A 23,705-nucleotide genomic window follows, 5' to 3' on the forward strand; every position below is an offset into this window, starting at 1 on the left:
ATGGTTGCCCCACAAACCACAAGGTGGCAGATCAACCCCAGGGCTCCTCTGGCCACATGTCAAAGTTCCCTGCAGCAAGCCACCCTGAAACAGTTGCTCCCCCAGCGACCACACACTGATGATAGCTGCCACATGCCCCTAACACCCCTTTCTAGGAGGGTTGGACACGACCCCAGCAACCAAAAATTTTCAACATGTCTGTGTATGCGACATTAAGGAAATAAAAGGTTGTTGTTTTGTTGTTAAGATTAAAATTGCCTGCCTCAAAATTCTACACCTATATCCGTTTCCTTATTCCGTGCTGATCAGCTGAGAGTTTCAGCAGAAGCGCTACCTGCTAGTGTGGAGGAGAAAAGTGTGGAGGAGGAGGTGGGCGGAAGAGGGGCCAAGAAGAAGAGGAAGGTGAAAGGGACTGAGCAAACACGACTCCCTGCCCACCTTCACACGACAGAAACTCTCCAGACAATGAAGTCAGTCCCAGCTGGTCTTCCATTATTTGCCATATAAAAATATTAACTGAAGTTAACTGTTACATAATACAGTAAAGTGAGCTATTTACAATAGAGGTACAGGGTAAACGTAATTTGCTCTTACCAGTGTATCAGCAGTGTACCTAGTCCATAGCAAAACCGCCAATTGTCCACCACAAGCAGGTGTCGTATTGCCAGACCCCCATTTCTTACCACTCAACATTGTCTTTTCAGCCGTCCCGCCCCGCTTCTGCTTTTCGGCTTAAAAACCCTGGTCTGCAGGTAACGGAGTTTGAGATTCTTCACAGCCACACAGAGAGAGGAGGTGAGGGCCATCCTCGGCGCTGGTCCGAGGTCCGACCGCCCTCTTATGCCACACTGTCCTTCCGTTGATCCAGAATAGTCACCATAACCCCTTACTTGCCCTTGCCCAGTCTTCTGTGGGCCTGTTCTGTTGGTCCGAAACTAGTGGGCTCCTCTCTCCCCTCCTATTTCTTATTCTCTATCATATCTTCTCCTCTTTAACACGCTGTTAGGGTAAGAGCTGGACGCCTCTGCCCGCCAGTCTATACCCAAACAAGAGGTCCACATGCAGTACCGCCACCGCCTTTTTATTGTTGTTTCTCTGCCCAATTGCTTGGGATATGATCTGTAATGGCTGCTTGGCCCTCCACTCCCACTTATCTCCCTTGACACCGCCTTGTGCCTATTCCTCACACGACCTGCCTTTCTATACAATCGTTGATTTTTTTCTATACCTGTCCCCGACTTCCTCCCTGGCGATTCAACACAGACTCCACCAGTCTGCCAATAACCAACCCCACCCAGCAGTTTGCCTCTCGCTTGGCCCAGGTGACAGCGGCGCGCCCCCCGCACGGCTACAGCAGACCAGCGAGACGAGGCAGTTGTGCATCGGATTCCTCAAGCCACTGTGTCATGCTCGTGCGGAGGCGCCGGGTGCACAACAGGTGTGCTTTCGGTAGCCTTAGTTAAATATTGCCAGTGCGAATCGCTCAAGTACTCAAAACTGATCTGATGACAACAGTAAACGTTCGCATTATGGCATGCTACAGCCCACCCTTTCGTCTAAAGCTGAACCCTTTGTTCTTAAGTATGCAATTTGATCATATATATTTCTCACACTGTACCATCGTATATGTATTTGTGTATTCTCAAACGTTTTCTTTTTGCTTTTTTTTTCTCTCCGCCAGCTCGTGTATTACCCTGGGTACAGATTGAGTCCATGTATCGCCCTCCCCCCGATTGTGTTTCACAATATAGATATATGAATTTGGATTTCCCACGCAGTTTTTGAGATTACCATGACTACTATCGCTTTTTAAAGTGTTTCCATCCTTGGACTAGTAGCTGCTGTTTATGCCTGCTCGCGGGTACCGGTAATAAGGTACAGACGGTGGGCCAGAGGGGGTGCGGGGCCCTGTCTTCTAACAACAAGGATGTCTATATCTGAGTAATACAATTTCCATACACATAAGCAGAGTAAATCACTCAAGATGTTTTTAAATGCCTTACCCAAATTAGCATTACGACATGTTTAAGAATTATAATATCCCCGAATTCTAAATACCTGTCAATCTTAGCTCATTTAAAAATACCCTACTCATTAAGTGCTCCGGCACTCTTTTTGCTGCTCTGTGTCAATACTATCACCTTCTCTAACAGCGAAGTAGTGACCAGTCTTGACTATATTAAAACGCTCTTTCAGGATACTCTTATAAAGCAATTGGGACAACAGTGTGGGCATGTGACTCCAGCCACACCGCTTTCACCAACACACGGGGCTGACTCAATTCCAGGATAGTTCACAGACCAGGTCGGTCAGTAGCTTTTAGCCTGATGGACTCTGGGCTCAATCACAAACTCTGCTGTCTTTTGCGTCTCGTTCGCGCTGCCACATCGGTGTGGTCTGCTCTCATCAGATTGTGTTTTGCTCATCGACTGTACAAATTCCAGAACCCCCCCGATATTCCCAAGACTTGGATGATGCCGTGTAGCTGCCGAGGCATCTAAGACCCGCCCTCGTTCTCGCCCAGTCCTGATGTGCCTTGGTTGTCGCGCCTGGGACCAACAATGACGATCCCAGGTGTGGCTCCGGGTCGCGCCGAGGAAAGGCCTTGTTGGACTAACTGCTGCTTGCCAATAATGGTTCTTATGTGCTAATAGCTTCCTACATTCTTTGCTCTTTCGCTTCTTACCCTAAGACTCGTTCCGCGCTTTCGCTCTCCCTTGACCCCCAGAAAGACCATAGCGTTGTGACAGTAAAACAACTGGCTATGTACCAAAGGGAGCAGAGGCAATAATTATTACTTAGGCAGAGGTAGCTCAAAGGGGAAAGGTGAGCAAATAGTGCAAGGCTGATTCTGAGCATTTTGGGAAATGTCGTCCGGGATATGCCCAATCCACTCGTTTGCGCCCTGACCACTATGAGGCAGTGTAATATTGATATGGTTTAGATTCTCAGGTGTTAAAAAAAAAGAAAAAAGACCATTAAAAATGCAGGAACTAGCCAACCCTGGATGCGGCATACTAGTCTCAGTTCTCCTTATTACACCCCCGCCCTTTTTACCCCCCTCTTTACTGGCTGCTCTGGGCGTTACTTCATTTGTCCTACCTCACATCTCTTCATTTTCACTGTTTTTCTTTCGCGTTTGACAGATCTGAAAACCACTTAGCACAGCACTGTGAGTAGTCCTCCATCGTCTTACCATTCATTTTTTCCCCTTTCTCCTCTCGCTGTCTTCTGCTTCTGGTCGCTCTCTACCCGACCCTTTTCCCCGAATCTGGCTTATTTTCTTTATTCATGATTTTTTCCCCCTTAGTCCACTTTGCACTATCTTTTACCCGGATATAATACGCTCAAGAATCGGCTCTGGCGAGAGAGTGTGCCGTCTGATTTTGCATACCGACCACAATGTGCATTAGATGTAGTGCGATCTAAGGTTTCTGGTAGTAGTTTAATTTTATCAGTTGTGCAGCGTTCTAGTTTGTGTTTGCCTCCGATCTTTGATGTGTATCCAGTTGTGTGTGTATCTCTATCGTATTTCCTCAGTGTTGGGATCTTTCGAGCGCAAGCTATTGTAGAAGTTTCAGTGGGGAAGGGCAATGAACAGGGTTGGATGCATACGTTTCAGTTGTTGTGGATGGCTGTGATATCGCATTGGGTGTTTTTCCCTGCCTGCTTCCTCTTAAAACTGAATTTGTATTAGCGCGATCAAAGTCGAGGTTGCTTGCATTTGCTTCAGAGTATTTGTAACAGGGAAGGTTATTGCAGCCTGTGGGAAATGCTGTTCAGCAGCTCCCCTCTTGTGTTTGTCGGCCATTGTAATCTCTATCTTATCTACGTTTTTTGCTCTTGTCTCGCTAGCAGCTATTAAAACCCTTCCACTTTAAAATTCATCCCCTCTAAGATTGGCTCCCCTTTTTTCTCTAACTTTTTCCAATAATTCTCTTTTATACTTTTTTTACCCTTGAAGTCACATCTGAGCATGCTTCAAATCTTCCCTCTTCTCTTCGCTCCTACCTTTCAGCTCCTGTATCCTTTACCTTACCGACGCACCCCCACCCCCTTAAATGCACCACTATCATTATAGGTCTCGCCTCAGTCAGCGGTTTCGTTGAATGTGTTTGTGTGACAGAATGCTTTTGAGATGTTATTTGTGTTTCATTTAGGCTTGTCTTGTTCTTCTGAGTTTTGATAGAGTGTGGGCTTTGGTCCTATGATTTCCCTCATGTGCTTTTTTGTGGTAGATGTCTATGTAGGTCGCGTTTTCCCCTATTGTTGTTCAGCTTACGAATACACCTCGTATACTAGATCTGCATGATACCGCTTCTCCCGCCCAAATATTATTGGCGGACACGTCAATGTGATGGTAGTCTACCTGTCCAAATATAGTGTGTGAGGATATTTGTCTAGGTTTCAGCAATGCTATAGTGTGTGCCCGGTGTATTACTCTTCTCTTTGTGTTGCTCGCTCTTCTCCTTAACGTTTGGTGATATTTTTCTCTCGAGTTGAAGCGGGGTGGTTACATAATATGCCACAGAGTTACATCATGTTCTCGTCACCTCCATTTCATATCAAGGCTTCATTAATACTTGTTTTTGGTTTTTGTCTCTCCACACTTTAGTTGCATTGTCCCGAAAGTCTAGGATGATGTGATGATAACAACGTTTAAATACGCGGCTATGCCACATTTTAAGTTTATCAACTAAATTTTATATCATACGTTCACAAAGGTCTTGTGGTGATCACGATTACATCATTCACCGATAGCCCTTATCGTTGTAGCAGTATGCGCTTTATTTGAGAGCTTGCTCTGTGTCTTTGAATAGCTCCAGTGGGCACAGCTGACAGTTTCAGCAGGTGACCACGGTCGTTAACTGATTAAAGATCAAAGAGATCTCATCACAGACTTCAAAGGGGGCTTTCACTGGTCATACGTTACCATGACAACCTTTCACAGACAGTGACTTGAATACTACAGGCAGTAATATGAACATTAGTCTACAGCTTTAGTGTTCCACTTCTGTCTGACTATCTCTGTCTCTCTGTCTCTGTGCTACTGTCTCTGTCCGTCTGTCTGTTCTGTTTCTCTGTCTCTGTCTCTCTCTGTCTCTGGTCTGTATGTGTGTGTTTCGTCTCTCGTCTGCTGTCTGTCTCATGTCTCTCTCTGTCTCTTGTTGTGCTGTCGTCTCTCTCTGTCTGTCTATGTCTCTCTGTCTCTCTGTCATGTCTCGGTCTCTCTCTGTCATCTCTGTCTGTCTCGTCTCTCTCTGTAGGTCTGTCTCTCGTCTCTTTCTCCGTCTTGTCGGTCGTCTCGATCGTCTCTGTTCTCTCTGTCTCTGTCTCTCTCGTCTCTCTGTCTGTCTGTCTGTTGTTTCTCTCTGTCTGTCGTCTGTCTTTGTCTGTCTCTGCTCTCTCTCTCTGTCGCTCTGTCTCTGTCTCAGTTCACTCACTGTCTCGTCTATCTCTTGTCTGTTGTTTGTTTATATCTGTTCTGTCTATCTCTCTATCTCTCTTCTCTGTCTGTCTATCCTCTCTCTGTCATGTCTAATCTCTCTCTGTCTGTCTATTACTTCCTCTCTCTCTCTCTACTCTCTCTCTCTCTGTCTCTCTATATTCGCTGTCTGTCTATTTATCTCTCTCTCTCTCTCTCCTCTCTCTGTGTCTGTCTATCCTCTCTCTCATCTCTCTGTGTGTGTCTATTCATCTTATCTCTCTCTCTCTCTCTCTTATCTCTGTCGTCTGTCTAGTACTCTATCGCTCTCTCTCGCTCTCTCTCTGTCTGCTATTCCTCTCTCTTTTCTATGTTGTCTATTATCTCTCTCTGTCTGTCTATTCCTCTTCTGTCGTATGTTCATTCTCTCTCTCTCTCTCTCTACTTCTCTCTCTCTATCTTCTCTCGTATTTCTGCTCTCTGTCTGTCTGTTATTCTCCTCTCTCCTATGTCTGTCTAGTCCTCATTCGCTCTCTATTCTATATCTATCTATCTCTCTCTCTCTCTATCTATCTCTCTCTCTCTGTCTGTATATTCTCTATCTTTCTCTCTCTCTACTCGATTCTCTCTATCTCTCTCTCTCTATGTCTGTCTATTCTCTCTCCTCTCTGTGTCTGTCTATTTCTCTCTCTCTATCTCTCTCTGTCTATTCCTCTCCTCTCTCTCGCTTCTCTCTCTCTGGTCTATTCCTCTCTCTCTCTCTCTCTGTCTGTTCTTCCTCTCTCTCTCTCTCTCTCTGTCTGTCTATATTCTCTCTCTCTCTGTCTGTCTATTCCTCTCTCTTTCTCTATCTCTATATCTCTCTCTCTCTGTCTGTCTATTCCTATCTCTCTCTCTGTGTCTGTCTATTCCTCTCTCGCTCTCTCTGTGTGTCTATTCCTCTCTCTCTCTCGTCTGTCTGTCTGTCTGTCTGTCTGTCTATTCCTCTCTTGCTCTCTATCTGTCTGTCTATTCCTTTTCTCTCTCTCGTCTGTCTATTATTCTCTCTCTCTCTGTCTGTCTATTCTCTCTCTATCTCTATCTCTTTCTCTCTGTCTATCTATTATTCTCTCTCTCTCTGTCTGTCTATTCCTCTCTCTCTCTCTCTCTCTCTCTCTCTCTCTCTCTCTCTCTCTGTCTATTCCTCGTTCTCTCTCTGTCTGTCTAGTTCTTATATCTCATTCGGTACATTTTTTGGCTCTCTGTAACTTCTGCATACGTTCAGCTATTAAAACCATTTAACTTTTAAAATGTTCAGCTCTTTCAGCTAATTATGGGACTTCTTCAACTTTTTTCTACTATTTATACTTTTGCATACGTTCAGCTATTAAAACCATTCAACTTTTAAAATGTTCAGCTCTTTCAGCTAATCATGGGACTTCAACTTTTTTTCTACTATTTATACTTTTTAAAATATTAAGCTTTTTAACACCTTTTTTAAAAACATTTAAGTCAATGAGAGCATGCTTCAAATCCTTCAAATCCCACTGAGGTACATCAATCAATGTTTCCCTGAGGTGAACACTTTACCCATACTCACCTCAAGATGTGTTACCACTGACATATATAGTAATTGAAAGTTACTTCTTTTTCTCTTTTTTCCTCTTCTTTTATCTTTCCTCTCTTTTTCCTCTCTCTCTCTCTTTCTGCTTGTTTGTTCTATGTAATGGATATGGCTGATAATAAGTCTTCTTAGTCAATTCATTGAAACATCCACTTTTGACAGTATTACGGTTTAGCTTCCAGCTTTTCTAAAATGTATTTTAGCTCTTAACTTATGTGCAGATCAACTTCCAACTTACAAGTTTTTCAGCAGTTTAGAACAAACAATTTGTTCCATATTTCTGTATTTTCATCAATGTTTCTCACAGCATTTGTAAGTTTTCCATACTGATTCATAATTTCAGATAAAATATTATATAACATGTAAATTACTTTATACATTAGTGGTGTTATTCAACTTTTTAATGAAATTCATACTCATTCTACCAATTTCCACTTTTTCAACTATTCTCACTACTTCACCTTCTTCTTACTGATTTAAGCTATTCAACTAGTTTAGCTTTAGCAATTCAGCTATTCAGCATTCCCACGCATTTTCCGCAGGAAATGCATTTTCTAGTTTCATTTAATGTTGGCATTTATATAGTATGAGTTCTTTCAGTGCTTTCATTCTGCTAACTTTTCAGAAAGTGCGATGGGTAGCTGCGGTGAAAAAAATAGAAACCAACAAAATTAGATTCTTTTTACATTAGTATGTCCTCTTAGACTTTGGACTATCATGCATTCATCTGGACATATCAATTACATAATTGACTCAACTAAATTATAACCTTAACAGGGTCAGTACAGGAATCAAGTATTTTCTTTGCACATAAAAACAAAGTGTTTTTTCAGCATAAAAGCTCCTTTTCTTGGCATTAAACCAGTGTGTGCATTTTTTGTGTATGTGTCACCTCAGACCTTTGCTGACGTGGGGGCCATCGGGTCTTCAGTTCCCCAGCTGCTGGAGGACCTAAAGGGAGAGCTCGGTCACGGCTCCCCTGTGTCTAACACCGCTAGCGCTAACACTGCTACTAACTCTGAGTCTGTCGGTCACAACACTGACCTGCAGGTGTGTCTCTCTTTTTCTGTGACTTTCTCTCTCTTTGTCTTTCTGCGTAACTTAAGTCATATCTTGTCTTGTCATTCTTACTCCCGTATGTCCTTCACATTTAAGATCATATGCTATATATCTATTGCCATTTGCAGCATTTTTACTGATATGTGTGTGGTGAAAACAACAGAAACTCCTGCTTAGTTTGGTTGTGATGTGCATTACTGTATTTTTCTGTTTCTTCTCTCCCTGTTTGTCTGTCTAACTCTCACTCTTTCGATCTTACTCTCTTTCTGCAGGACTATCCCGATACCAATGGCAATGAGAGTTTAACAGAAGAAGATAGGTGGGTTACCTGATTCCTCACTGCCCATGACACCCTTGTATCTTGTTATTGCAACACACACCATACATACACAGAACAGAGTTGGCATATGAATGGGTATGGACTGGGTATAAGGATTGTCATCATGACAGAAAAGGCTTCTGCAGAATTTGCACATGGCGCAGACATGCTATTTTTCAGTTAAACGCTATATATTTAGAATTTGGAGATATTGATTTATTGCAAGGGCAGGAAACAACCTCTGGGAACAGCTTGTTCTGTGAAGTCATTCTATCGTCTACACATTTCATTTTTATGCTGCGCATGTGAGACTACTTTAATGTAATACCATTTGTTGTAAATTGGGTATAGTAAGCAATACTACTGTGGCTCCAATATATCCCACTACTCTAGCCATTTATTACTAATGCATAGTACATGGTTGAAGTGTGTGATTGATTATTTATGTCTGTTATCCTGCAGACCACTCTCTTCCACAGAGAGCCTGCGACAGCTCTCACAGCAACTGAACGGCCTGGTCTCTGAGGTACATGTCATCCTGTCTCTCTCTCTCTTTCACACACACTTCTTTGTCATACAGTGTTAGGCTTTTAACAATAAAACACCACAACTGATGTGTACTTTCAGCTAGCTTGTATTGCATCTATTCTTGACAGGAAATGCATTGGAAGCCTTTTCAGATTTGCCAGTTGTTCCAAATGGCCTCAAGCACACTGACAGTATCAACTAGTGCAGCACCAGCTTGATGTATTTCCTCCGAACTTGGTTTAGTTTTGCACAATCATCAGCCAATCACATAGTGTGCTTTTTCTGAGGTTTCTAAGACACAGTTAACAGTGACTGTTTATCTGTTGACTAAAAGGATTCATAAAAGAGTATAGACAAGCCGATCTAGTAGTGGGTCATACGTAATTATAAGCACACTGTTTTTATATTAAACTCAAGAAAATATGTTACGGTATTGTTGCCCCACATGGTGGTGAAATGCAGATGTTACCACAGCTGACTAAAGAGATTGCCCATCTGCAATGCATCCAGTGCTTTTGAGCTTTAATAGAGATGGGTAATTTTTCATTCACGCACATTCATAATTCTTCTCATGAATTTCTACAGAAATAGTGTTGTAGATTTTATTTTAAAATGTAATTTGGAACATTTACTTTCCAGGATGTGAGGCTGCCCATAGGGTCTGTCTATAAACTTGACACATGATTCATTTTCTGTGTTGGAAGTGCATTAATGTGCTTGTCTGTGTCATTTCAGTCATCTGCTGCTTATGTGAATGGGGACAGTCCACCTTTAGTTGGTGAAAGAGATATGGAGGTAAGATAGAAATCTAATATCTTCTGTGAACTGAAAACCCAAGTTAGAAGTCAGTCATGGTCAGGTCACAATGTTAATACCATGCGATTTACAGTAAAGTGGCAGCCACGTAATATGAGGCGTATTTCTCTGCTGTAAATTGACAGTAAAACCATAACCTAATAATTCTTTTAAGTATGAAATCACATTTTCACACAATGCCTGAATATATAAGGTGAAACACAAGTATCAACACATACTGTGCCCAGAATAAGTTTTCACTGGTAGCATCTTTTTATTTGTTATATTGGATAATTTACTTGCTAGCTGTCTAAAATGGTAAGCCTTATGTTTTTAGCACTGGCAGTGTAATTTACTAAAAACTCACTGTGACTCCTTGTATAAGTTTGGCTTTTCTTACTTTGTGTAATTTAATTAACAACGCAACGTACATCACATCTTAGGGCTACATTGCAAGTGAAGTTATTGCTAAAATTTGAAAAAGGAATGAATGTATGTCTAGCTGGATTGATGAATGATAGATGATGAATGATATCATCTGCCGAAAAAGAAAAATATCACAAAGAAACAAAACTTCTGAGAATTAATAAAAAGATTCCAGTGACAGTTTAACAATCATCATATATTTTATGGTATATTTTAAATATTATTATAATTATTTGATTCACGTCTCATTCCTTAACACCTTTTTGCACCACTTGTAAAGGTGCTATTGTTTGCCTCCATGTTAATAATTCACATTATTATATGAATGTTTTTCCTCTTTGTTTGACTTTTGCCACTGCACTATATCCCTCCCCTTTTTCTCCCTTCCCGGATGCATGTGTGCATGTGATAGGGTCGGAACCAGGAGCTGGCAGCCGCCCTGGAGTCCAGCAACCTAACAAACTCTCAGCTAAATACCAAGCTAGACCAGCTGGTAAGAAGCTGTGTGTGCGCGTGTGTGTGTGTGTGTGTGTGTGTGTGTGTGTGTGTGTGTGTGTGTGTGTGTACCACATCTGTGCATGTACTGTATGCATTCTGCATGTCATCTTGCGTAACATCACACTGGAAGAAGTCAAGCATGGTTTTCATGTTATTTATTTATCTTTCACTTTGGTTGACTAAAATACATTTCTGCGAAGTGTAAAAACTGCATAAGGAGCAATTTGGGTGCACACTTGGGTCAGAGCTGTCATAACCTGATGGTTGATGCCTAAGTGTAGCACACTAATAGCAATACACTCAAAGCTTCAAATAAGCCTAAAAGTTTAGCATAACATAGATAACAGAAAAGGTTTGTGCTTTCCCTGTCCTGTCTGGCATGCAGATGAGGGCTTTTGTGCCAGAAGTTTGGTTGTTTTATAGGGTTAGAATTGCTGCTGGGCTGATGAAAGAAATGTTAATCTTTTCCAAACTTAAAATGTATATCCTGTTGGTCTGGCAGGCACAGCAATCTCAGGGGCTCTCCGATCAGCTACAAAAGGTAAACAGTTTTTTCTCTCTGTTGTAATTCCTGTCTTAATTAACTGTTCTAAATTTTCACTTCCTTCCTGGTCATTCATGAACTTTGGTATTTTCTTCCTTCAGGAGCGAAAAGAATTCGAACAGAGATTTTCAAAAGAGCAGGGAGCCATGCGGGAGCAATTGCAGGTAAGTTGTCATACCCAAATGCATACATTGAATTTGTCTGATGGTGTGTTTTTAGAATTTCTGAAACTGTGTTATAGCAGAAAAAGAAAAACTCGTAAAAAATCCTCATTGTACTGCCATGTAATGTATCGGTGTATAATGTCAGAGTCCATGGTATCGCCCTAATACGAAATTGATAGAAATGTGATCTGAGAACACACCTTTCCCATTCCAACACTCCCTGGTTGTATCCTGGCCTCTTTACACTGGCTGCATGTTAAATTCAGGATCCAGTTCAAGATTCTTGTAACTACATACAGAGCCATCAGCGGTCGGGCACCAGCCTATATTAGTGATATGCTGCACCCTTATGTTGTCAGCAGATCTTTGAGGTCCTCTGATCAGTGCTTGCTGGCTGTTCCTCGTGCTTAGCTGAAAACAAAAGGTGATAGAGCTTTTGAAACAGTTGCTCCTAGACTGTTGAGAATGCGTTGCCTCATGTTTTAAGAGTGGCTACCTCTGCTGACATCTTTAAAAAGCAGCTAAAGACGCATCTTTTTAGTCAGGCGTTCGTTTAACCACATTATTGATTGTATTCCTATGTATTTAATGCTTTTTTGTTTCACTATTATTTACTGGGATTTATTGTGCTTTTTATGATTATCGATTTGTTATAATGTATATATTTATTTGGCCTGTGAAGCCCTTTGTGACTCTGCCTGTGATAACTGCTATACAAATAAACTTGACTTACTTACTCACTCTGGCCCTGCGTAGCAAGGCTAAAGCACTGAGTGTAATTCCTCTGTAGATAGTTTAGTTTATGTTGTGATTTAATGAGGGACTTAATGTAAAAGCAGTTAACATTATCTAGTCTCACCAAAAGCTGTGTTCTTTGTTTGTCTGTCTTCTCCCAAGGTTCACATCCAGACCATTGGTATACTGGTATCGGAGAAGTCAGAGCTACAAACAGCACTACAATACACACAACATGCTGCACGGCAGAAAACAGGTGTGTTTTATAATCAGCCGTATATGCACTTGAATGAAACATTTTCATCTTGGCAAGACCTTAGTTAACAGTTTGTTTGTGTGTCTCTCTTTGTGTCTGTGTGTGTAGCTGAGGCAGAGGAGTTGAATAACCGTCTACAGGCAACAAAGCAGAGAGTGTCAGAGCTGGAGAGAACTCTCTCCTCTGTCTCAACACAGCAGAAACAGTTTGAAAAGGTAACAAACACTGCAGTAATTCACTGAGAAAAGTGTAATAGGAGTAATATATAACATATGGCAAACATACTTAATTCACATTGAGTTGCATACTTGTAAAACAGATAGGCAGCCACACATTCTACATTTCAGTTGTCTGTGTCATGTGTGTTATTTTTAATAAATGTTTTCCTTTTTGTCCCCAGCACAACAAAGAGTTTGAAAAGGAGAGAGACAGCCTTAGGCTAGAGGTGTTTAGACTAAAGTAAGTCATTTTACCCTAGCATACACAAGGAGATGTATTTCACTGGGTGGTGATGGCGCAGTGGATATGACACATGCCTTTGGTGTGGGAGACCAGGGTTCGATTCCCACTGCAATACATCAACCAATGTGTCCCTGAGCAAGACACTTAACCCCTAGTTGCTCCAGAGGCGTGCAACCTCTGACATATATATATAGCAATTGTAAGTCATTTTGGATAAAAGCGTCAGCTAAATGACATGTAATAATAATGTAATAATTCATAACATTTCCATTTACTAAGGATCGCTTTGACATTATTAATGGTATTTAGTGTACATCAAATTGTATGCAACGCAACAGATGGCATGAGCTAGTGTCCGGAGTCATATTAGAATCTCGTAGGTTAGATGAACAATCTCTGCATATGTGTGTGTTTGCAGCAATTTGAGTGAGGAGTCGAAGCAGCAGAGCTCAGAGCTGTCAGAGCAGTTAAAGCTGAGTACACAGGAGAATGGAGCAATGAGGCTGGAGGTGGAAGATCTTCGCAAGAGACTCGAGATAGCTGACCTCATGTTGCAACAGGTGCATTAAGACACAGGCACAACATTTTACAGTACATACAGTACACATATATACTGATCTTCCTCTTAACAATAATTGAAGGTGGTGGATCAACTCTATAGCCAGTATATGACAAAAAGCCAATGTTTGGGATTAGTTTCAATCTAGATCCTGGAATGTTTGTTTGCCGACAATGCAGTTAGATGTTGCAGTAGATTTTTTTTTTTTTTTTTTTTTTTTTTCATGGTTTACCTGCTTTTCACTCCAACATTGGTCATTTTTGTTTTCCAGTGCTCCAGTCAGTCAGATCCCACGAGTGCCAACCAGCAGGTCCAGTTACTGCTCGGAGAGAAGCAGCAGCTGGAGGCACACAATCACCAGGTCTGTGTTCAAGGACAGTTATCTGCATGTGTGTTTTACTAGTGCCTTTCTGTGTGGATATTCTTTTAAAAAGTTTTGATTTGGTGCACTGTGTTTTTATATTTATTCTAAAGCGTGTGTCTCTTCAGCAGTTATTTTGTTAGCGGTTATTTTGTTCTTGTGTGAACAATTAAAGCAAATCTACATAGGTTAACTATCCGCTAGAATCCCTACAACCATTCCTTTTCTAGAAACATACACCTTCAGCCACAGTCATTGTAACTTTCCTGTTCGCGTCAAATGACCCTTGAGATGTCATCTACCTTTTCTACTTTTCCTCACCCTTTTCATATTTCGATACATAAAAGTTGCAAATTAAATCATTTTATGATTTTAAAAAAAGAACCAACCAAGACTACTATGAAACGTAGGCCTAAAATCCTGCCTGTTTATCTCTTATGATCAGAAAGTCTTGCTTTGTTAACATCGTTTTCCCCCTTATGTTTGATTTTGTAGCTGATGGAGTCGATTGCCCAGCTGCAGACAGAGAGGGACTGCTATGCAGAGCAGATCCAGGAGGAGGGCCGTCTATGGAAGGACAAAACGGAACAGCTGCTAACACAGGTACACTACATACAGTAACATCAGCATAGACATGGCTGACTATAGCTTTGAAAATAAAGAAATCTGTATGTTCTTTGTTGTTGTTGTTTTATTAAACAAATGACTAATTGATCTGTGTCAATTTCTGTGTCTGTGCAGGTGTCTTTGGTTGCAGAGGAGAGGGACAGAAACATCAGTCGAGTCCAAGAACTGGAAGCCAGCATCACAGAGCTTCAAAATGCTGCAGGTAAGAGCTTCACACTACCCTTATCTAGGGCTTCTTCCTTTTCCTGGCTTTTCTGTAGCTCCTTCCTTGTGCTGCATTTTTTACCTTTGGTAAATAAGCTGTCCGATTGCCTGACTGTAGTAGGATTTACAGAATCCCCTTATTAGGGGCTTCCCTTGTCTTCCAATAATGTACACCTGCTTCTAGGAAAATGGAGAGCAAACTTCAGAGGGAAAGAAGACTGGAGCGAACAGATGTGGAGCCATAATAGTGCATACAGACTGATGTTTGACACTATTGTTAACTAGGGTTGAAATTTTAAACCGAACATTTGTCTTTTAAAGGCTGCAAATCAATCCGTGTGCTTCAGTCTTTTTTTCCTTCAAAGTAAAATTAATGTTGATGCGCGATTTTACATTTATAGTCAAGTATTCACATAGTTGACAGTTTAAAAACTCAACACATTATATGTTTTGGTTTATGATAATATTTATTTCAGCATAACCTTAAAAGCTTTATAATATATGAACTGTAGCATTCTAAATACTGAGTACACGCTGGTGACACGGCTACCACAATCTGGTGTATTTCTCTGTAGCAAAATGATTAAACCTGATAACCGTCATCCTTTTTTGTCTCCTTTTCCAGCGTTGTTGTCCCAGGAGAGAGAGGCCCGGGATAATGCAGAGCCTCAGTCCTCAGGGCCATCAGAGAGTGAGGTGGCGCTTCAGGAGGCCCTCAACACTCTACATCAGGAAAAAGAGGCTCTTACCGCACAGTACCAGGCACAGGTACGCATTACATTTACACATGCTTGAGCAGCCGCGTTATTTAATGCTTAGTTAATGTCTTAAATTATAATGGAATTTGATGTGAGGCAGAGTATTATAATGGTCATTTGTCTATCACATTTAAAAGTTACGCCAGTTGAGTTGTTCTTTACATAATGTTTTAAAGATTATAAGTGGTCTTAGGTTTGAGGTTTCTATAATCAGCCTCTGTAATATTTCCCCTAGCTGAGAGATAACGAGCAGCTGAGCCGCCTGTGTTCAGAGCAGGAGACCCGTCTCGGGGAGATGGAGCGCCAGTTGGAGAGCCAAGTCCAGGAGGAAGGGGACCGCCGGCGCATGTTGGAGGATGTTCAGTCGGACAAGGCCACTATTAGCCGTGCTCTCACCCAGAACCGTGCACTGAAGGACCAGCTGGCTGAGTTACAGAATGGTTTTGTCAAACTGGTGAGGCTGAAAGTCGAGCTGTCCATCTGTCCTTTTTTAATGACACATTTTGGAAGTGCTGTTATTTATATACTCAATATTTCTTTTGTCTCTGTCCTAACTTGCTTTAATTTTGTAGGGATCGTATCCATACGTCTTTTCTTCTTCTTGCATCTTGCTGGCCTTCTTGCCTTAAAGCAACATTGTGTAGGATTGGCATTGTTTCCGATTTAGCACCCCTACAGTTTCAGATTGTAATTCACTTAAACACCGCTGTCGTAAATATGGACAGCTGTACAAGTGCATTTGTTATGATTAAATTACTTATGATCAAAAACTAGCGAGTCAACAACTTTGCTAACACAGCCAAAAGCTCCTGGGTAAGCTGTGTAAACATCAACACTCCCCCAAGGCTCCGAGCTCCCAGTCCTGGCAGGGCTAACTGAGCTATCTAGCTGGCGGCAGCTACAGTTAGCAGCAGTTAGTGGTTAGCCTTACTTTAGCAACAACAAAAGCTTTATGTCCATCAGGTAACTCCTTTAATCACAGAGTCGAGGCAGAGCAGACAGAGGACGTCAGAGGGAAAAGCAGAAAACATTTTCTCCATAAAATATGATCCAGTTTCACCTAAATCAGTGGTAGTGCCGTAAAGCGTTACACACTTTTCCTGCGAGATTGTACCCGCTCGTCAAAGTAACGTAGTACGATCGGGGTGCAGAGTAGGAATGACAGAGGCACCATTCTCCCTATTACAAGTTAGTGTAGCATCAAAATAAATTTATTTTAAGGTAAAATAGTTACAGAATGTTGTTTTTAAATGCATTTTGTGTCTGAATATATCTTTCATGTCTTTGTTATTTGGTTATTGTACTAAGTATTCACAAATTCTGAAAGTACATGGATTCGCTCAGAGGGAGGGAGACTGCTGTCTTTAAGCCAAAATTCCTGTTACTCCTTCATTTGTACAGACTAATGAGAACATGGAGCTGACCACTGCCATCCAGTCAGAGCAACATGTGAAAAAGGAGCTGGCTCGCAGAATGGGTGAACTGCAAGAACAACTGCACAACGTCAAGGAGCAGGTATGGTCATACACAGAACACTCTCCATGACCCCAATTGAAAGTCTGCTGATAGATTTTCTTGTTGTGGCATTTGTGGTTTTTGCACCTTTTTTGTCTAAACTATGCCTACACTATATCTTGCGGAATCTTAGATGATTTAGTTATTATTTCAATAGGTTCAGTAGGTTAAGTAGGTGCCATACACATACTAGTGCACTAACTTAATAAAAAGATATTGAACAGTTTTTTTGACAGCGCATTCGTTTTCTACTTCCTCTTGGTATTCATTTTCTTCTTCATTCCCTCTGCTCCAGCTGGAACTGAAAAGTAATGACACTCAGGGTCTGATGGAGCAGAGGGACCAGGTAGTGGCCCACCTGCAGCAGTACTGTGCTGGCTACCAGGCTCTGGTCTCAGAGAGGGAACAGATCCACCACCAGTATCTGCAGCAGATCCAGCTCATGGACCGGCTGCAGCACGATGAAAGCCAGGGCCGTGTGCAACTGGAGATCAGTCACAATCAGCTCAAGCAAGCGCAGGTGTGTATGTAAGGCCTTGTTCACGTGACCATTGACGATGTATGAAAAACTTTAAAATAGTCTGTTGTGATATTTAATGGAGTGCAGTAAACCTAATGCACTCATGTTCTTCCTCATCTAATAGAATAGGTTGAGACTGCTTTGAAAAGGGACTGGAGTCTGTTTGTTTTGACTGACTCTCTGTCTCCCTCTGCAGGAGCATATGGAGCTGTTGGTCAAAGACAACGAGCAGCTGAAGGCTGAGGTGAAGGAGCTGCTCAACAGCTCAGCTCTTGCCACGTCATCCAGAGACCAAGGTAAGGTTGTCTATTACTAGTATGTTGGTACTTTTTTTTTACCCTTTTGTCTTACTCAAGTTCCCTTCACAGGCATTCATGTGGTTGTGTCCCACATGTTCAACAGCAAAGTGGTTCTCTTGTTTCACACTGTTTAATTTAAAAGAAATGGAATAGAAACTGAAAACTGTAGTTCTTCACAAGAAACAAGGACACAGTGTCATTGATGCAAAGCAGCGGACACTTTCTAATAGCAGAGCTGCAGCACCCCCAGTTTCAGACCTAACCTGTGCCACCTACAGGCAAGGAAAGTAAGAGAGCAGTAATCTTGCTCCACGTATGGGGAATGAGTGTTGTAGTCTTAAGACCACTGACTTTAAAAACATGGGGGGAAAATATCTTTTAAAATGTATTAATATTTTGAATATGTTACTTAGGCGATGGAGTGGAGAGCCAGTCCCTGCAAGAGAGCCCAGAGAAGTCCTCCCCCATAGTTATCCCAGAAGACTTTGAGAGCCAGAAGGAGATGGTGAGGACTACTACTACTACTACTTATGTCTTTTTCCTTTAAGTACACATTATAAAGGCCTAAATCCAGTTTGAAGTTGACACTTACATGATACATCCAGTGCTATGCCGGTTTGAATTATTATTTTTTGAAACCTTAATAATATGAGATTAATTTATAACCACGTTTTAGACCAAAGTTTGGGATTAGCCTCATTTGACCCTATTCATCCGCTCCCTCCCGCCATCCTCACCTTCACTTTCTGTCCCCCTGGCAGGAGGACTTTATCCGTGGAGCTTTGGCTCAGCTGGAGCTGGAGAGGGACGAGGCTAGAAGGCAACTTGAGGAGGAGCACCGGCTTCACATGGCAGCGCGGCACCAGGCCGCTGTGGCCTTCAGCCTGGAGCACCAACACCACAGCCACGAATCTGTCCACGACCATCATCACGAGCACGATCACACTCAGGGCCAACATAGTCACTGTGAACACAGTCACGAGCATTCAGGTAAGGAAAACTAGATGTTTTTTTTGTTGTTTCAATAAAAAGGCCAAAATTACATCTCTCTAGAATAGGGCAATGAATGCATGCATGTGACAAAATTCTTATTAATATAGCTAATCCTGATTATATTCTGTAATGATTTCTGATTTCTGATTATATAGATTAAAAAAAGTATCATTAGGTGCATTATCTAAACAAGCTACTTTACTAACCTCTTCTTAGAAGGAGGAGTGCCGGTGGAAGTTCATCAGGCCCTGCAAGCTGCCATGGAGAAGCTTCAGCAGCGTTTCACGTCTCTCATGAGAGAGAAAGCTGACCTGAAGGAGAGGGTGGAGGAGCTGGAGCACCGCTGCATTCAGCTGTCTGGAGAGACTGACACTATAGGTGAGACAGTATGATATGTTTGTTGTAACACTTTGTTAACCAATTAGTTTTGGTTTAATGTTGTATCTAATAGTTGTCAGAAAGATAGAAAACCTCTTCATCCCCATACTAATTTCTTTCCAGGGGAGTACATAGCCCTGTACCAGAGTCAGCGGGCCATCATGAAGCAGAAACACCAGGAGAAGGAGCACTACATCAGCATGCTGGCCCAGGACAAGGAGGAGATGAAAGTACTGTATAGCAACCTTTTGTTTTAAAAAATAACCATCAGTGGGCGCATGGGTAGCTCACCTGGTAGAGTGTGCGCTCAAGTTTTTTTTTTCCTCGACACAGTGGCCGCGGGTTCGACCCTGACCTGCAGCCCTTTGCTGCATGTCTTCAGCTGTCCTATAAAAATAAAGGCCTAAAAAGTGGCCAAAAAAATAATCTTTAATAAAAATAACCCTCATTTCAGCCATTGTTTCTCTATTGTCCATCAGGCGAAGCTGGCAGAGCTGCAGGATCTGGTGATGAGGCTGGTGGCTGAGAGGAATGACTGGTACAGCCGCTACACCGGAACCTTAGCCAGCGCAGGCACAGTGAACCCCGACCTGCTTCCTGTTGGGGAGGATCACACTCACCCAGAGCACCAAGCACATACACACACAAAGCTTAATGCTGTCAGCGGAGCAGGTAGGCACAATACGCAATACTCTATGTGCACTTTAGCTGTCCCTGCTACATCATAAATTAATGCAAAGACAATTAGACACTGGTCTATGTGTTCAGAGTATATATATATATATATATATATATATATATTTATTTATTTAATGTATCGTCATCCTGCTGCTCGTCCTCTCTCTCTGCTGCAGAAGCAATGGAAGTCATTCCTCTGTCAGAACCCACTACAACCCTGGAAGCCCCATCGTCCCAGATGCTGTCGAGCGGGTCAGTCCAGACAGACTCCAAGGCCCCGGGGCCCAAAGAGGACGGCACAGCCCAGCAGATCATGCAGCTGCTCCATGACATCCAGAACCCACAGGGGGCACCAAGATCACCCCCCTTCCTCGGGGAGAACCCTTGCATCCCCTTCTTCTACCAGCCTGACGAACAGGATGAAGTCAAAATCCTGGTGGTGTGAGAGGTGTGAGAGGTGTGTGTGTGTGTGTGTGTGTGTGTGTGTGTGTGTGTGTGTGTGTGTGTAAATTGGATGTGTTAAAGTCTAGGGCATATTAAACACCACAGTATACCATGTTCGTAGCTTGTTGGTCATATCCACAAACACTTGTCACTGATATGTGAGCGTCTTTGACCCACTTACATAAAAATGCCCTCTCTCTGTGTGTTGGCAGTAATGTGTGCATGGTTAAATAGAGCGTATTTTCAGTTTGGTTTTTGTCTATGATGCTCTTCCCAGAGAGATAACCAGTATTCCTTAACGCAATCTGATTATTCTCCATACCACCATTTTTCATCCCCCCCCCCCCCCCCCCCCCCCTCTCATCTCCCATTTTACACATAAGTGCAATAAAGGGGCTTTATATTCTGTCCCCTTGCTGATACAGTACTTAAAGAGCTGTCGAAAATGATTAGCCTTGTGTGCAACTTAATCTTAGTTATACACAATTCACTGTACAAATGCCAAAAATGAGCATCACGTTTGAATGTAATGCGAATATTTACCCGTATGTTTGCGTAATGTGAGGAGAATTGATGATGGTGAAAGGGTGCATGAGGAGAAGAGATGTAGAGAGAGATGTAAGTTAAAGTCAAAGAAAGACACTGAGTGCACATAATAGCTTTTGAACTGTAGGCTCTGTTATGATTTCAAAGTCGAGCTCTCTAGTTGCATGATGAGGTTCAGAAAGATGGAGGCAGGTGTCGCAGTTTGGTACTGTTCCTAAAACAACCTTTTTGTCTTTGTCCTCCAAACGCTGAAAATAAGTCTTGTTAAATGTTGCGATATGTTAATATGTGAAACATTTGTATTGTGATGTCAAACTTCCTGTTAGACTGAGAGAATTCCCCATTGTTATGAGAAGGTGGTTTCTAAAGTCATTGAAGGGATAGATGCAATTTAAAGACCCCATGAAAAAAACAAACACATTTTAGTCAAAGAGATTAAGGCATTATTTTTTTAGAGTGTAATTCAGATAAATAATAGAGCTTGGGGTGCTGTGCTTCAGGCTGCTTTCCACATTATTGTTTTTTCAAGTTCTACTTTTTCTTTGTCATTAGCATGATAGATACTAAGGTGCGATAGCTAGAGAAAGTTACAGGAAAAATGGTGTTGAAATCTCTTTATCTGCACTCATAATTCATGGCCTCATCACAAATGTCTACACACTTTTTTTCTCCATCATCAAAGCTGCTCATCCATAACTGAGTCCTAACTTCAATTTCATGGGGTCTTTAAGTTTCTAAACAAACTGACACTATTGAGTAGAGCCTATTCTTTTCTGTTACATTTGCTTGTAGTTCCACATATCAAAGATGAATCAATGCACATCCTTTACAACTGGACTGTGTGAGTGTACGTGATGCGTGTGTGTTTCCTCTTCAGCCGAAGTTGCATCTGTTGTATTTTTTGTAGAGTTCTATCAGATTATATAAGAATGATTGCACTAAAACTGTACAAAGCTTCTCATTCAGCTCTGTCCTCTGTGGCTGGTTGGACAGTGACGTTTCTAACTAAACTTGCTTAATAATTCCTGTTGAGGAAAAAGGGAATCCTATGAAGCCGCACTCTTTAAGCTGAGGGTTCCAGTTGAAGCAAATTAATTGAAGGTGTGTGTGTGTGTGTGTGTGTGTGTGTGTGTGTGTGTGTGTGTGTGTGTGTGTGTGTGTGTGTGTGTGTGTGTGTGTGTGTGTGTGTGTGTGTGTGTGTGTGTGTGTGTGTGTGTGCGCCCAGTGTTGCACTCGCAGGATGAATTCTAAATAAGAATAGAAGGTGGCATTAATGAGATTGCTCAGTTCAAAAGGTCGTGATGTTATTCCCAAAAGTGTGGACCAATCAGAATTTGAGAAAATGAACAACTCTTTCCAGAACTTCACACATTTATGTTCATATTAATTTAGTAACTTGTATTGGCAACACTCCTATGGGCATTGGAAACAAGAAATAAGGTAGGATCCCAACATTGAGATCCTACCAAATTCCTTGTTTACTTTTTCTTAAACTTAAGACGTGGCAGGTGTCTAGCCTTAAGGGAGAGATGCTCATATTCACAAATGTAGATTGGAGGATGGATTAATTGATCAACAATGAGCTCTTTCCTTTTGCAACTAAAAACCATAGCTATGCTCTCGCAGCTATTTTTCCCATTCAGATGAAATTATGGCAGAGGCCTTTGGTTTTTAAGAGTCTTTCCATGATTTTAATATGCAAAGACATGAGGGTCTCACTGCGAGTCATACAAAAATCCCACAGACTACTTTTGGAGGTATTTTAACCTTCTCATTTGGATGTCATTGAATTTTAAGATCCTCTCTGTTGTGTTTACTTTAAGGTAGCACACATTTGTAAGTTATTATTGCACACTTGATATGTATCACTAACTGCAACAGGACAGAAAGCATTAGTGCAAATTTTGGTATTTTAAGCAAAATGTAATATGTAGGGGCCATATATACTTGGTGTTTTTTACAGGCAAAGTAAACAGCGCTGTGTTCACCCTAAACCACAGCACTTTGTTAGGAACTGGTGGTTTTTGAATACATTTACCTAATCATTCTTGATTTTAAAAATTCCTCGCTTCTTAGCATTATGTCACTTTTTGGTTTCCTTTGAAACATGCCACAAAATATGATTTTATTTTATTTTTCGTTAATTTTGTTTCTTTTGTCAGACGAAGAGGTAAATATACAATAAAATCCTTTTATTGTTGTTTCGGGGCTTGTAAAATAACAAATAAGACGATATGGATACAATTACTTCCCACACTCTAATTCACTGTTAAATATGTTTTGTGTGATTGAAACAAATAGCAAGGAACCATTTATTGTCTTTACTGTAAATGAGGTGGTGTATATACTGTAACTGTGTAACATATTGTATATTCATTATGCCTGGTGTGTGGGGGAAAGCTGCTCTGCCATGTTTACTGGCAGTGTGGACTGTGTGTCTGAAAGTGAGCTCCGAGTCAAGGCCTTGGCGGTTACTGACTGGCTGTGATGATTTAATACAAAGATTGACTAAAAAAGCGAAAATGTTCTATTTATTTGGAATAAGTTAGTATCTCAACTAATCAGTTTTAATGTAAAATAGAAGCGACGGGTGGAAATGAAGGATCATTCAGAGAACTGATTTGTTCGAGGGCTGCTTCTGACAGAAGCTTTCTGAATAGTTTTTTTCCTTGAGTAATATTTTCTCCCTTTCTCCTGAATAAAACTGATTGAGCAACTTGAACACATTGTGTCTCGATTTCTTAATTATTTTGATACTTTCGATAATGTTGGCAGTAAAGAAACAGCAGGCAGTTTGACTTGTCAGAGTAGGAAAAGCACAAGTGTTGCTAATAACATTAACAAGGGCGCCATCGTGTTACATGCACAGTAACAAAGCAGCTAAATAGAGTTCAGCCATCGTTTATGTGATTATTAACACCTGTGCTTTTCCTACTGTGACAAAAGCACAATTACATACCAAACGATAAACAATCATTATTAAATGCTCTGAGAAACCCATTTTGGCTA

At 41.5% G+C, this 23,705-nt stretch overlaps 1 protein-coding gene across 1 annotated transcript; it reads left to right on the plus strand.

Moving 5' to 3' along the window:
• golga2 (golgin A2) lies at positions 1-23,418 on the plus strand. The gene is given in 31 exon segments (XM_036006226.1): positions 1-159; positions 342-370; positions 372-426; positions 429-470; positions 2,197-2,246; positions 7,910-8,078; positions 8,360-8,406; positions 8,869-8,932; positions 9,670-9,729; positions 10,568-10,648; positions 11,156-11,194; positions 11,299-11,361; positions 12,259-12,352; positions 12,461-12,567; positions 12,753-12,811; positions 13,233-13,374; positions 13,645-13,734; positions 14,230-14,337; positions 14,476-14,563; positions 15,191-15,333; positions 15,559-15,777; positions 16,725-16,838; positions 17,134-17,358; positions 17,555-17,654; positions 18,071-18,162; positions 18,419-18,647; positions 18,867-19,028; positions 19,152-19,258; positions 19,508-19,700; positions 19,883-21,807; positions 21,936-23,418. Coding segments are annotated over 30 exon segments (3,399 nt in total). The 3' UTR covers positions 20,152-21,807; positions 21,936-23,418.
• The last annotated feature ends 287 nt before the right edge of the window (positions 23,419-23,705 follow it).

This window comes from Sander lucioperca, chromosome 1, assembly GCF_008315115.2.
Source record: "Sander lucioperca isolate FBNREF2018 chromosome 1, SLUC_FBN_1.2, whole genome shotgun sequence".
Classification (NCBI taxonomy): domain Eukaryota; kingdom Metazoa; phylum Chordata; class Actinopteri; order Perciformes; family Percidae; genus Sander; species Sander lucioperca.